Raw genomic sequence first — 11,578 nt, forward strand, 5'->3', positions numbered from 1 at the left:
CCATGTACTATAATGCGACCCATGCTGCAAATGGGAGGGAGGTTCGAGAATGGGTGGAGGCCGAGATCGACCTAAATGGCCATGAATGGGACGAGGGGAAGACCGTCCCCGAACATCTCTACAAGCAAATGGGGGAAAGAGGATATCTGGCGGGGTTGATGGGTGTGGCATATGACCCGGCACTGTCCAGGAATCATGTGAAATGTGTACCCCCAGAGAGCTGGGATTTCTTCCATGAATTGATCGTCACCGATGAGCTCTCTCGAGCCGCCAGCGGTGGTCTCGTCTGGAACCTGATTGGTGGTTTTGGCATCGGGTGCCCACCTGTTATCAAATACGGGAAGAAAGAATTGGTCAACCGCATCCTTCCTGGTATCTTGGCCGGCGACAAGCGTATCTGTCTAGCCATTACCGAACCGGATTGTGGAAGCGATGTTTCCAATATTTCTTGTGAAGCTAAGCTGACGCCGGATGGGAAGCATTATATTGTCAACGGTGAGAAGAAATGGATTACCAATGGCATTTGGTCGGATTACTTCACCACCGCTGTGCGGACTGGCGAACCTGGAATGAATGGTATTAGCGTACTACTCATCGAGCGGTCCGCCGGTGGAGTCGGCACCCGCAAGATGGATTGCCAGGGCATGGCGACAAGCGGTACTACTTATGTCACTTTCGAAGATGTCAAGGTGCCTGTTGAGAACCTGATCGGCAAGGAGAACCAGGGCTTCAAAGGTAAGAGGAACCGAAAACCGCGCCCCGCACAGAAGAATTTTCAATTTTTCATTCCAATTCTTCTGAACGTAATTCTAATCTGCCCCTACGCCTTTAGTAATAATGATGAACTTCAACCACGAACGCATGGGCATAATAATTCAATGCGTCCGCTTCTCGCGCGTCTGCTATGAAGAATCTGTCAAATATGCCCACAAGCGACAAACCTTCGGCAAGCGCTTGATCGACCACCCAGTGATCCGCATGAAGCTCGCGCACATGGCGCGACATATCGAAGCCTCGCATAACTGGCTTGAAAATCTCGTTTTCCAATGCCAGTCCATGGACGACACAGAGGCCGCCTTCCGCCTAGGGGGTGCGATTGCGGGCCTAAAGGCGCAATCAACCACTACCTTTGAGTTCTGCGCTCGCGAGGCGAGCCAGATTTTTGGTGGTTTGAGTTATACCCGTGGGGGTCAAGGGGGTAAGATTGAGCGACTGTATCGGGATGTGCGCGCATACGCGATCCCTGGCGGAAGTGAGGAGATTATGTTGGACCTTAGTATGAGGCAGAGTTTGAAGGTTCATCAGTTCTTTGGGATGAGTCTTTAGGTTGTTCGATGTATTACATTCTTTTTTTTTTTCTGATTTTATTTTTCATTTTGCCTTATTCTTGGGTATTTCGTTATCCGATTTCTGTCTCACGTACAGGCATGCCAATCATATATGTTATTCCTTGTTCTTTTTAGAGGTGAAGGCATTTTTGGGATGCATTTGTCCCCTGTAACTTTTGGAATTTGGGTTATTGGTCTCGTTGTTCTGCGGCCGAGTTTTTCTGGTGGAATGCATAATCTTCAGCCTTGCTGTTTTTCTTGGATTAGGCATGTATTTTAGCTCAGTATCTCGTGTACAATACATGTAGCTGTTGGATAATAATATCGTTTTTCTCTGCGAAGTTGTTCGGCCTCCTGAGAACCTTGGAAGGAACAGGATATCACGTGAAGCATAAAATGTGCTAGTCCATATTTGGCACCCCATACGGCTGCCAGCAAATGCCACAAGCGCATTCATCAAACTTCCCGAACTTCTTTTCACCTCTATCCGTATGTCTTTCACTATTCCCATTCACGCCAGACGCTTCTGAAGCAGGACGTTCCCTAGCCACTCGATTTTCGATTTTTCCATTCCAATCTACAGAAGGCTACTAAAAACCCCTACCATAGCGGAGATCACGGCTTTTTCTCCCCTGGTCCTGCTAGACCTAAGCAGAGGAGGTGCTAAAGCTTTGGGGGTTTGTATCTCCCAGGTGGACGGAAGTCCTGAGGTCAGAATTACTGACACGTACACAATCGCATACGCTCATTTTACGTCTCCACTACTCGTAGCGGAGCCAGCCTCAAAAACCAGCGGCGAGAGGAAGAACACGCGCGGCAAAATTTCATCGAAAGTTGTATCGGGGTTTGTACTACACTACTACACAATGTCTAACGGTCCCAGTAATTTTCTGAATGGTGATTTCGGTTCCGAAGAGGAGGATGATGACTTTAACCCCGCCCCCGTCCAGGATTCGGACGATGAGCGACCGAAGAAGCGTGAGACAATGTCCTTCGATGATGCGGCGAGGGATGATAGGTTTGCCGTAGGCGATGAGGAAGATCAGGAAGAAGATGAACCTTCACGGAGAAAAGAGAAGACCGGCGAGAGTGATAATGTAGAGGAAGACGATTATGGGGATGCAGATGAGCATAGTGTCGGCGAGGACGGAGATGGTTCGGAAGAAGAGGAGGATGAAGAAGATGACGAGGATGAGGATGAGCAGGCTGTTTCGGTAAGTTCAATTAGATCCTTCTCTGATCTTACCAAACAGGTTATAATGAAGAAGGGAATACAAGTAAATGACGTTGAATCGGGGGTTACTGATGCGTTATCATAATTATTACTATTGTAGGGGCGGCCACGGAAACGAAGACGGCGAGGAATCAATGCTTTTGTTGAGGTTGAGGCTGAGGTCGATGAAGAGGATGATGCTGAAGAAGATGAGGAGGAAATGGGTGATGGATTTGTCGCAGAGCACCCTGACGATCTCGACGCTTTGCCCGTGGGCGCAGAGACTGATGATCGGCGACATCGCGAGCTTGATAGAAAGCGGGATTTGGAGGCCACAATGGATGCTGAGAAACAGGCACAAGCCCTTAAAGAGCGGTATGGCCGGAACCGAGCGACGGCGGCAGACCTGGTTGTTGTGCCGAAGCGATTACTCCTGCCCAGCGTTGACGATCCGAGTATATGGGCTGTAAAATGCCGCCCCGGCAAGGAGCGGGAGGTTGTTTTTAATATTATGAAGCGAATCGAGGACCGTCCACCGGGCTCCAGGAGGCCAATTCGAATCATGTCTGCGTTTGAACGGGGCGGAACGATGAGTGGGTATATCTATGTGGAAGCTCGCAAGCAGGCGGATGTCGTCGATGCCTTGAACGATATGTCGAATGTATATACTAAGTCGAAGATGATATTGATCTCCGTGAAGGAAATGCCCGATCTTCTCCGAGTTACCAAATCGGAAGAGTTAATTCCTGGTGGCTGGGTACGAATCAAACGGGGCAAGTATCAAGGCGACTTGGCACAGCTCGAGGACGTGGAGACGAACGGTCTGGATGTCACTGTCAGGCTTGTCCCTCGTCTGGACTATGGCTTGAACGAGGACATGGGCGCTCCAAATGGTGATGTGAAACGGAAGAGACCAGGTGTCGGCAGCACCATTGCTCGTCCTCCCCAACGGCCCTTTAGCGAAGCAGAGGCCAAGAAGAAGCATGCTAAGTATCTGAGTGCCACCTCTGGGCTTGGAGGGAAAACTTGGAATTATTTGGGGGATAATTACGTTGACGGGTTCCTTATCAAAGACATGAAAGTGCAGCATCTGATTACAAAAAATGTCAACCCACAGCTCGATGAGGTCACAAAGTTCGCCCGAGGCGCCGATGATGGCACTGCGAATCTTGATCTTGCTGCTTTGGCTGCGAGTCTTAAAAATACGACCACTGAAGACTCATATCTTCCTGGGGATACTGTTGAAGTTTTCCAAGGAGAGCAGCAGGGTGTCGTTGGCAAGACGGTATCCACCCGCGGGGATATTGTTTCCGTTAAGGTCACGCAAGGCGAACTCAAAGGACAGCAGATAGACGTGCCGATCAAGGGCCTTAGGAAGCGCTTCCAAGAAGGTGATCATGTTAAGGTCATTGGCGGCAGTCGATTCCGTGACGAGCTGGGCATGGTGGTTCGCATTAAGGATGACAGGGTTACGCTGCTCAGTGACATGAGTATGCAGGAAATTACAGTGTTCAGCAAGGATATTCGAGAGGCTGCGGATGCTGGTGTTGACGGGAAACTTGGCATGTATGATGTTCACGATCTCGTGCAGCTTGAGTAAGTCCCCGCCCCAAAAGACCAATTCCGCTTGTCCCTTTTAAAGTCTGCTTTACTAATTGTCATTGTAGTCAAGCTACTGTTGGGTGTATCATCAAGTTAGATCGAGAATCCATGCGAGTTCTTGATCAGAATGGATCTGTTAGAAACGTACTGCCGTCACAAGTCATGAATAAGATCCCCCAGCGTCGCAATGCTGTCTCAACCGATCGTAATGGCTCAGAGATAAGGTGCGGCGATACAGTCCGTGAAGTTACCGGAGAACAACGAACAGGCGCCATTCTTCACATCCACCGCTCATTCCTTTTCCTGAAAAACAAAGATGCCAGCGACAACGCGGGCATTATCGTTACGAGAGCTTCGAATGTGACCACGGTAGCGACCAGTGGCGGGAGACTGGCCAGCCGATCGGCTCCCGATTTTTCGACAATGAACCCAGCAATCCAGAAAAATGGAATGAATGGCAGCGGAATGCCACCTCCCAAGTCATTTGGTAGGGATCGAACTATTGGCAAAACTGTAACGATTCGAAAAGGCCCATTCAAGGGTCTGTTGGGTATCGTCAAAGATACAACCGATGCTCAGGCACGGGTTGAGTTGCATTCGAAAAACAAGGTGATTACTGTGGACAAGGATATGCTCTCCATAAAAGAGTATGTAACTACTTCCCCTCCCACTAAACTTGGGTGCAACGCTGACCATCCACGTAGTCCTATCACTGGTGCTTCGATCGATCTCTCCCGGTACGGTGGGAGAGGTGGTGGTGGCGTTGGCCGGGGCCGAATCCCTCACAATAGCTCTGCAGCTCCCCCCGACTGGTCAGGTAGTCGAACACCTCTAGCTGCAAATGACTCCTCGCGCACTCCAGCCTGGCGTTCTTCTTCCTCACGCAGTGAGTATTCATTTCCATTCCACTATAAATAACTTGACACTCTCTAACACATCCCATAGCACCAGCTTGGGGTTCTGCAACAGCAAGCGGTTCCCGCACTCCAGCATGGAAAGCAGATGGTTCCCGTACTTCAAACCCATACGACGCCAGCAGAACTGCCTATGGTGGGGGCCGCACGCCCGCCTGGACTTCTGGAACAAAGACTCCGTACGACTCCAGCTCCGGCTTTGGCAGCTCCTCAACTTCGGGCTTCGATGCATTTGCTGCTGGCTCCCGAACACCAGCACATCCTGGCGCTGGCTCGCGTACACCTGCCTGGGCACCGGGCTCCGCAGCTCCTCCTCCCATCGGGCATAGTAATGGAAGCAAGGGCGGGTACGATGCCCCTACTCCTGGTGCGGATTATTCCGCACCAACGCCTGGTCCTTATGGAAGCGCACCGACACCCGGCGCCACGGCTGCAACACCACGAGGTTGGGCAGACAATGCACCCACGCCTGGCGCCATTCATGCGCCGACGCCGGATGCTTCTGGGTACTCTGGCAAGCGCCCTGGTGAGCTGTACGATGCTCCAACCCCAGCTGCAATGTCTTCTATGGGCGGTGGGAGGCCGTACGATGCTCCCACTCCGGCGATGGGAATGGGTATTCCAGCTACGCCCGGTGCGGGTGATGATGGCGGACCTAGATATGAAGAAGGCACGCCGAGCCCTTGATCTAGTAATGCTAGTAAAAGGTTTGCTTGGGGCTAGTTGTTTCATAAACTCTCTTTTTTTCGGGGGATGAGTGTGTGATTAGGTGGGTTTTTCTTTTGCGTTTTCTTGGGATGTACCTTCGTTCTCCCTTACGCTTTTATGGCGTGTTGTCGGGTATGTCTTTCCTATATTTTCTTTTTTTTCACTTCGTGTTTTTCTCCTTGACATAGCATGGGATTGAGGTAAATAATGTTTTTAGCTTTCCTCTTTTCGATATTTCCCTTCTTCCTTTTAGCGTTCTGTGTGTATTATTTTCGACAACTCCGTGATGCCGATAAAAAGGGTAGCTGCTTGGGTTAATTTAGTTTCAGCAAAGCAAGAGATATACAGGGAAAATTTGATTAAATTTAGCTTGATTTAAGGGTTTTCTTTTCTTGCCCCCGCATGTTTATACGCTGGGGATGGTTGTTGGCAGTTGTTAGTTGATGCTGCTGTTAGGCATTACTACGGCTACCCCAGGCACGTGCCACCTAACATAAAGGTTGTGTTGCTCTCGGTTAGATAGTTAACAATCACACAACCAACATTATCCTCCTACATCCCCACCAACCAGCTGAGGAAACTCTCTCGTAGCGACGCTGGTGAAACACAACTTTTTTTATTTTTTATTTTTTGGTAACAGGCGTACTCGATTCTTATCACTCCTCCTGAGCAGCACAAGGAAATTTTCAAGCCGCCCCGCCAAGGCACAGCATCAGGAGTTGTAGTAAACACCCTGTGAGCGGCATTTGTACAGTGCATCCACCTCAATCAAATCAACAAGTGCGAGACCAAAAGTATATATATCTCTTACCACGGACATTATTACCCTTCAACACCAACCGGAAGCAATGTCGGACGCCGAGACAGGTCCAAGCAAGGAAGCCATCGCCACACGCGAGCGTGAAGAGCGCGAGCGCAAGGCAAAAGAAGACGCAGAACAAGCCACACTGCCGTACAAGTGGACGCAAACAATTAAAGACGCTGATGTAACCATTCCAGTAGCGGCAACTATCAGAGGGACGGGATTTGCGGGTTGAGTTGAATAAGACTAAGATATTCGTGGGCATTAAAGGCGGGGAAACGTTTATTGATGTATGTATCGACATGGAGTACAGTGTTCATGTTTATAATGAATGTGAATATCGTCACGCCTTTTCTATATCTTTCTGACTTTCGCTTGGTGCAGGGAACGTTCCCACACCCCATCCATGTCGACGAATCGACATGGACTCTCGAGTCCACGTCTCAACCGCCCGGCAAAGAAATTTCTATCCACCTTGATAAAGTCAACCAAATGGAGTGGTGGCCGCACATCGTCACATCCGCGCCACCCATCGACGTATCGAAGATCACACCGGAGAATTCAAAGCTTGGAGATTTGGACGGGGCGACGAGGAGTATGGTGGAGAAAATGATGTATGATCAACGACAAAAGGAGATGGGAAAGCCGACCAGCGATGAGCAGAAGAAGATGGAGCTATTGAAAAAGTTCCAGCAGGAGCATCCAGGTGAGTTTCTTTTAAATTTATATCTTCTATTTTTTTTAAAAAAAATTTTTTTATTCTTTCCTTTGATCAAGGAGAATTCTACATTGCTGACGACTCACATTGGTGCTACTGTAGAAATGGACTTTTCCAATGCGAAGATTGGCTAAATGGGTTCATACCATTCACTGGCATAAGATACTTAATGCGCAAGCGGACGTCAAAAAGGCAAAGTAGGGGAGGCGAGGGAAACGAGCTTAGCCTAATTTTCAATCAGTTGATAGGCTGCGAGTTGAGATGACAACCCGGGGTGGGATGCTATGTAAATAAATGTGTAACGAAAGGCAATGGGCATTAGGCATCTGTTTCGTTGTCATTTTGGCTGTGGGATATTTTTCCTTTTCTTCAAGGTATTGGAGATACGGATACATAATTATTTACAAACAATAAAAGTCAATCCTGTGACGATTATACTATAATGATACATGGACTAATTAAATCGGATTGCTAGCTTGCTCCGTATGGTAGTAGCTGATACGCTCACTGATGCACACATGCCTACTTATGATATTAGAATAATATACAGATGGAAGTAGTCTATATAAGGGCTGGTATCTAAAGCTATTAATACATTTATCCCCAGAGGCTGCTGAAATAAAGAAATTGGCATGAAAAAGTCTATTCAATGATGCAACGAAACGCATCGAACCCGTGCGAGGAAGAACAGGACGAAAATGTCAATTATATCACAAGGCAACCCCCGGAGCAGAAGAACCGGATCGTAATTAACTCCTCCAAATCTCATTCAACCTTATTCTCGCCCCAAACAACGTCATCCCTCAGCTGAAGATGGTAGGTCCGCAATGACTCCTCGGTCATTTCACTCGGACACTTCACCAGCAAATCCTCTCCCTTGCCAGACTTCGGGAACGCAATTACATCCCGCAAACTGTCCTTGCCCAGCATGACTGCCACTAGCCTATCGAAACCAAGCGCAATGCCCGCATGTGGGGGGCATCCGGCTCTCAGCGCATCAAGCAAGTGCGAGAAGTCAGCAAGTCTGTCCGCGGGCATTTTAAGGATGTCGCGAAGTATGAATTCCTGGACAGCTGCAGAGTGAATACGGCGGCTTCCACCGCCGAGTTCGACGCCATTGACGACCAGGTCATAGTGGTCTGCGATTACCTTCGTTGGGTCTGTGAGAAGAAGGGATACATCTGACTTGCGGAGCGGTGCAGTAAAAGGGTGGTGCGTAGATGCGATTCCGGCAGCGCCTCCTTGGCCTGGTTCTGAGTCGGTGATGGGGGAAAACAGGGGGAAGTCTCTGACCCAGAGGAAGTGGAAGCCTGTAGGAGAGGATATGAGGGTGGCTCCCACGGCTGCTTTGTGGATTTCCCGGCGAAGATCGCCTAGCGGAGTCGAACCTCCGGAGAAAGGGGCGTTTTTGCGAGCTTGGATAATGAGTAGATCACCATCCTTCAGATCCAGTTCTTGCTCGAGAACCCATGTCGCTTCGAACCCAAACGGCTGAAGTCCAGAGAGGGGTTTTCGAGAGTCGTAAACGAAGGCGCCAGGTCCACCTTCTGGATTTTTATGAAAGCTACTCGCTTCAGGGGAGTCCATGAATGAATTAAGGAATTTACGCATTTCCTCTGGGTTCTCGTTTCCTTCGAGTTTGATGGCTTCAACGATGGGATTATGCAGGGGGCTTATTTTACTAACGAGGTCAACCGGAATCATGTGTTCAATCCGCTTGATCTCCATCCCGATTCGTACATCTGGCTTGTCTGATCCATATTTGGCCATGGCATCTCCATAGGACAGTCTCGGGAAGCTCCCCGAGGGTAAGGGCTCTGACATCAATGAAGACCATAGCCTTTTTACAGCAGCTTCGATTATCGCCATCACATCTTCTCCCGTTGCAAATGACATTTCTAGATCGAGCTGCTCAAATGAGTTAGAGACACTGCTACCCAATAGCCTGAAATGGGTCGGGCTTGAGTACCTGCGTAAATTCTGGCTGTCTATCTGCTCGTAGGTCCTCATCCCTGAAGCAACGTGCAAATTGGTAATACCTCGGGATGCCGCTAGCCATGAGTATTTGTTTGTATTGTTGCGGGCTTTGTGGGAGTGCGTATGCCATCCCACGCCTTCGTGTGGGAACTAAAAATTCTCTTGCCCCTTCAGGGGTAGATTTGAAAAGCAGGGGTGTTTCGATTTCTACAAATGGTAGTTGGCACTCCTCTAATGCCTCTCGCAGGACATTCCTGGCTCGTGCACGGAATAGCAGTGCATGACGAAGCTTGCTATCAGTTCGGATCTGCAAATGTCTCTTCTCCGCGGGGAAAACTGTATCAGAGGTCATGATTATATCCTTGGGAAACTCATTAAGAGGATGTATGTCCTCCAGAGATATCTCTACACAATCAGTCTTGGCTTCATCTTTCTCTGCGGCTGTCTTCTCCTTGGAACTAGCTTGTTTTTGTTGGACTACCCCTTGAACGACCACCGGGCTATTTGCTTCAATTGACTTCAGCTTCTCAAACGAGTCATTTTTTGCAAAAGCTATTATTTGAACATTTTGCGACAGGGTTGGATCTGTTAGGCGAACAAAAGCCATCCTCTTCCCCATATCAACTCGCTTTCCAAGGTATCCATGGAGAACAACTTGCTTGCCCGGAACTGGACACTCTATAAGAGATTTGAGATTGGTTGTGGCGGCAGGAAAGTTTACTACACAGATAGAGCATCAAATTAGTCGGAATAAGGAAGATATAATCATAGAGCAGGATGTTTCGTTTTCGTACTGGATTGTTTGTATACATCCAGATAAGAGCGAGGTGGAAAACAAGAAGAACTCCGCTGGTACAGCCAGCTTCCTCCATGAAATCCTCGGACGCATTGAGAGTTGCGATTTGCTCGAATTCCTCGAATATAATTTGATATTTCAAGATAGCTTTGATAACGTATGGCCGCTAGCTGGAGGCGCCGTGGAGAAAGCTGAACAGGAAGCATCACGACGTCGGGCATGGCAAATTGAAATCCAAGAATGATTACATGGATAAATAGATAAGCAAAATTGCACCGATTGACCTCGACGATGCGTAGATGTTCAAAAGTTAGCGGAGCAGTTAGTGCAGTTGATATTTTGTTGCTTTGTGTTTGACAAGCGGGCAAACATTCTGCCAAGCCTTCACACCACATAAAAATCTGAACATATTTCTAATTTCTCTTCTTTCTCCATCCTTCCAAGTTTTGAACAAGTGAGTTCCCTAGATCCCTCGAATCCAATGCCAGATATATAAATACTAACGTCTCTCTCTTGCCACAGATGATGAAAGCCTAGCGTGTACCATATGAACAATGTACTCTCCTCCCCTCTGACCGGTGCAGCTCTCTATCCATTCAGGACGGCTTAAGTGGCTTGCTGGTCAGAGGTTGGATGGGGGGATGATATCAGCGTTCGGCACATCCACCTTGTTACTTTGCGGACGCAATGAAAAGGCATCTCTGATCAACAATTCTTGGAAGGTGTTGAATTGCTCATGTATGGTGTGTTTTTGGCTTCGGCGTCTCCCGATTAGGGGGCCTTTGTTCCTCTGTCCATTTTGCAAGTGCGCGTTGACTTTCGAGAAGTATTGGATCCGTCGGTGTTTGAATCTCCCTTCGAGGGTATTATTTATTTTTACATTTTCACTCAACCACTAATGAATGTCCCTGTAGTTTTCTAAGAGTGTTAAGAGACCTTTCTGCAATATTCTATGCCATTGTATATCCAATAATAATACATTGATTTCAACGAAAAGAAATAGAAGTTCTCAGTGAATGGCTCTATCTGCGTTGAGATACAATGGTGAACACTCACCACTTTTTCCACGCAGAGGTACGCGCAATCATATACTCGCGACTCTTAATAGCCTTGTATATGCCCCACAATCCACCCAGAGGGCGCTTGGATTTCACCCAGTGGCTCCAGGATTCCCTGATTTCTTTCCTTCCGGCTTCGACATCAACTGCAACCTTGTCATATACATTCGGCAGTGACTGGGCATGATATTTCTTTCTCAAATCATCATACCATTCCTTATCAAACTGTTGCCAAAATTCATCTTCCGTGTAGTAGCTGTGGGCATAAAGCCATTTCATCCCTTTGAATTTATGAAGAAGTTGATGCTCTAGTTCTCTGTTTTTGGAGATGAACTCGTCATAATCGGCGGGCCCAAAGCCCCAAAGGCCAATATTTATCATTTTCTCGGGAGATGATCCTTCAATTTGGTCCTCTCATGGGGGTGCAATGTAGGTTGGAGAGATTGTTTTAGTGGGCGTGGG

General features: G+C 48.2%; 5 protein-coding genes across 5 annotated transcripts in view; 3 read left to right on the forward strand and 2 right to left on the reverse strand.

Annotated features, from left to right (window-relative positions):
- Nucleotides 1-1,326, forward strand: part of HCAG_06229 (hypothetical protein) — a gene marked incomplete at both ends in the record, with an annotated part of 1,998 nt that extends 672 nt beyond the window's left edge. The window contains 2 exons of the mRNA XM_001538574.1: nucleotides 42-735; nucleotides 833-1,326. Of these exons, the coding sequence (XP_001538624.1) occupies nucleotides 42-735; nucleotides 833-1,326 (1,188 nt within the window). The remainder of the gene's footprint in view (nucleotides 1-41; nucleotides 736-832) is intronic.
- An 868-nt stretch (nucleotides 1,327-2,194) lies between these two features.
- HCAG_06230 (conserved hypothetical protein) lies at nucleotides 2,195-5,744 on the forward strand (the record flags this gene model as incomplete). Its single annotated transcript, XM_001538575.1, has 5 exons — nucleotides 2,195-2,542; nucleotides 2,663-4,137; nucleotides 4,209-4,790; nucleotides 4,848-5,029; nucleotides 5,089-5,744. 5 exons carry the CDS (start codon nucleotides 2,195-2,197, stop codon nucleotides 5,742-5,744), a joined length of 3,243 nt encoding a protein of 1,080 aa, XP_001538625.1.
- An 869-nt stretch (nucleotides 5,745-6,613) lies between these two features.
- HCAG_06231 (nuclear movement protein nudC) lies at nucleotides 6,614-7,419 on the forward strand (the record flags this gene model as incomplete). Its single annotated transcript, XM_001538576.1, has 4 exons — nucleotides 6,614-6,751; nucleotides 6,783-6,857; nucleotides 6,952-7,273; nucleotides 7,388-7,419. The coding sequence occupies 4 exons, from the start codon at nucleotides 6,614-6,616 to the stop codon at nucleotides 7,417-7,419; spliced, it is 567 nt and encodes a 188-aa protein (XP_001538626.1).
- Nucleotides 7,420-8,050: 631 nt separating this feature from the next.
- Nucleotides 8,051-10,279, reverse strand: HCAG_06232 (conserved hypothetical protein; the record flags this gene model as incomplete). Its single annotated transcript, XM_001538577.1, has 3 exons — nucleotides 8,051-9,193; nucleotides 9,255-9,982; nucleotides 10,108-10,279. 3 exons carry the CDS (start codon nucleotides 10,277-10,279, stop codon nucleotides 8,051-8,053), a joined length of 2,043 nt encoding a protein of 680 aa, XP_001538627.1.
- A 401-nt stretch (nucleotides 10,280-10,680) lies between these two features.
- Nucleotides 10,681-11,578, reverse strand: part of HCAG_06233 (conserved hypothetical protein) — a gene marked incomplete at both ends in the record, with an annotated part of 1,823 nt that continues 925 nt past the window's right edge. The window contains 2 exons of the mRNA XM_001538578.1: nucleotides 10,681-10,945; nucleotides 11,115-11,529. Coding sequence (XP_001538628.1) covers nucleotides 10,681-10,945; nucleotides 11,115-11,529 — 680 coding nt within the window. The remainder of the gene's footprint in view (nucleotides 10,946-11,114; nucleotides 11,530-11,578) is intronic.

The sequence above is a fragment of the Histoplasma capsulatum genome, genomic scaffold, assembly GCF_000149585.1.
Source record: "Histoplasma capsulatum NAm1 scaffold_7 genomic scaffold, whole genome shotgun sequence".
NCBI lineage: Eukaryota > Fungi > Ascomycota > Eurotiomycetes > Onygenales > Ajellomycetaceae > Histoplasma > Histoplasma mississippiense.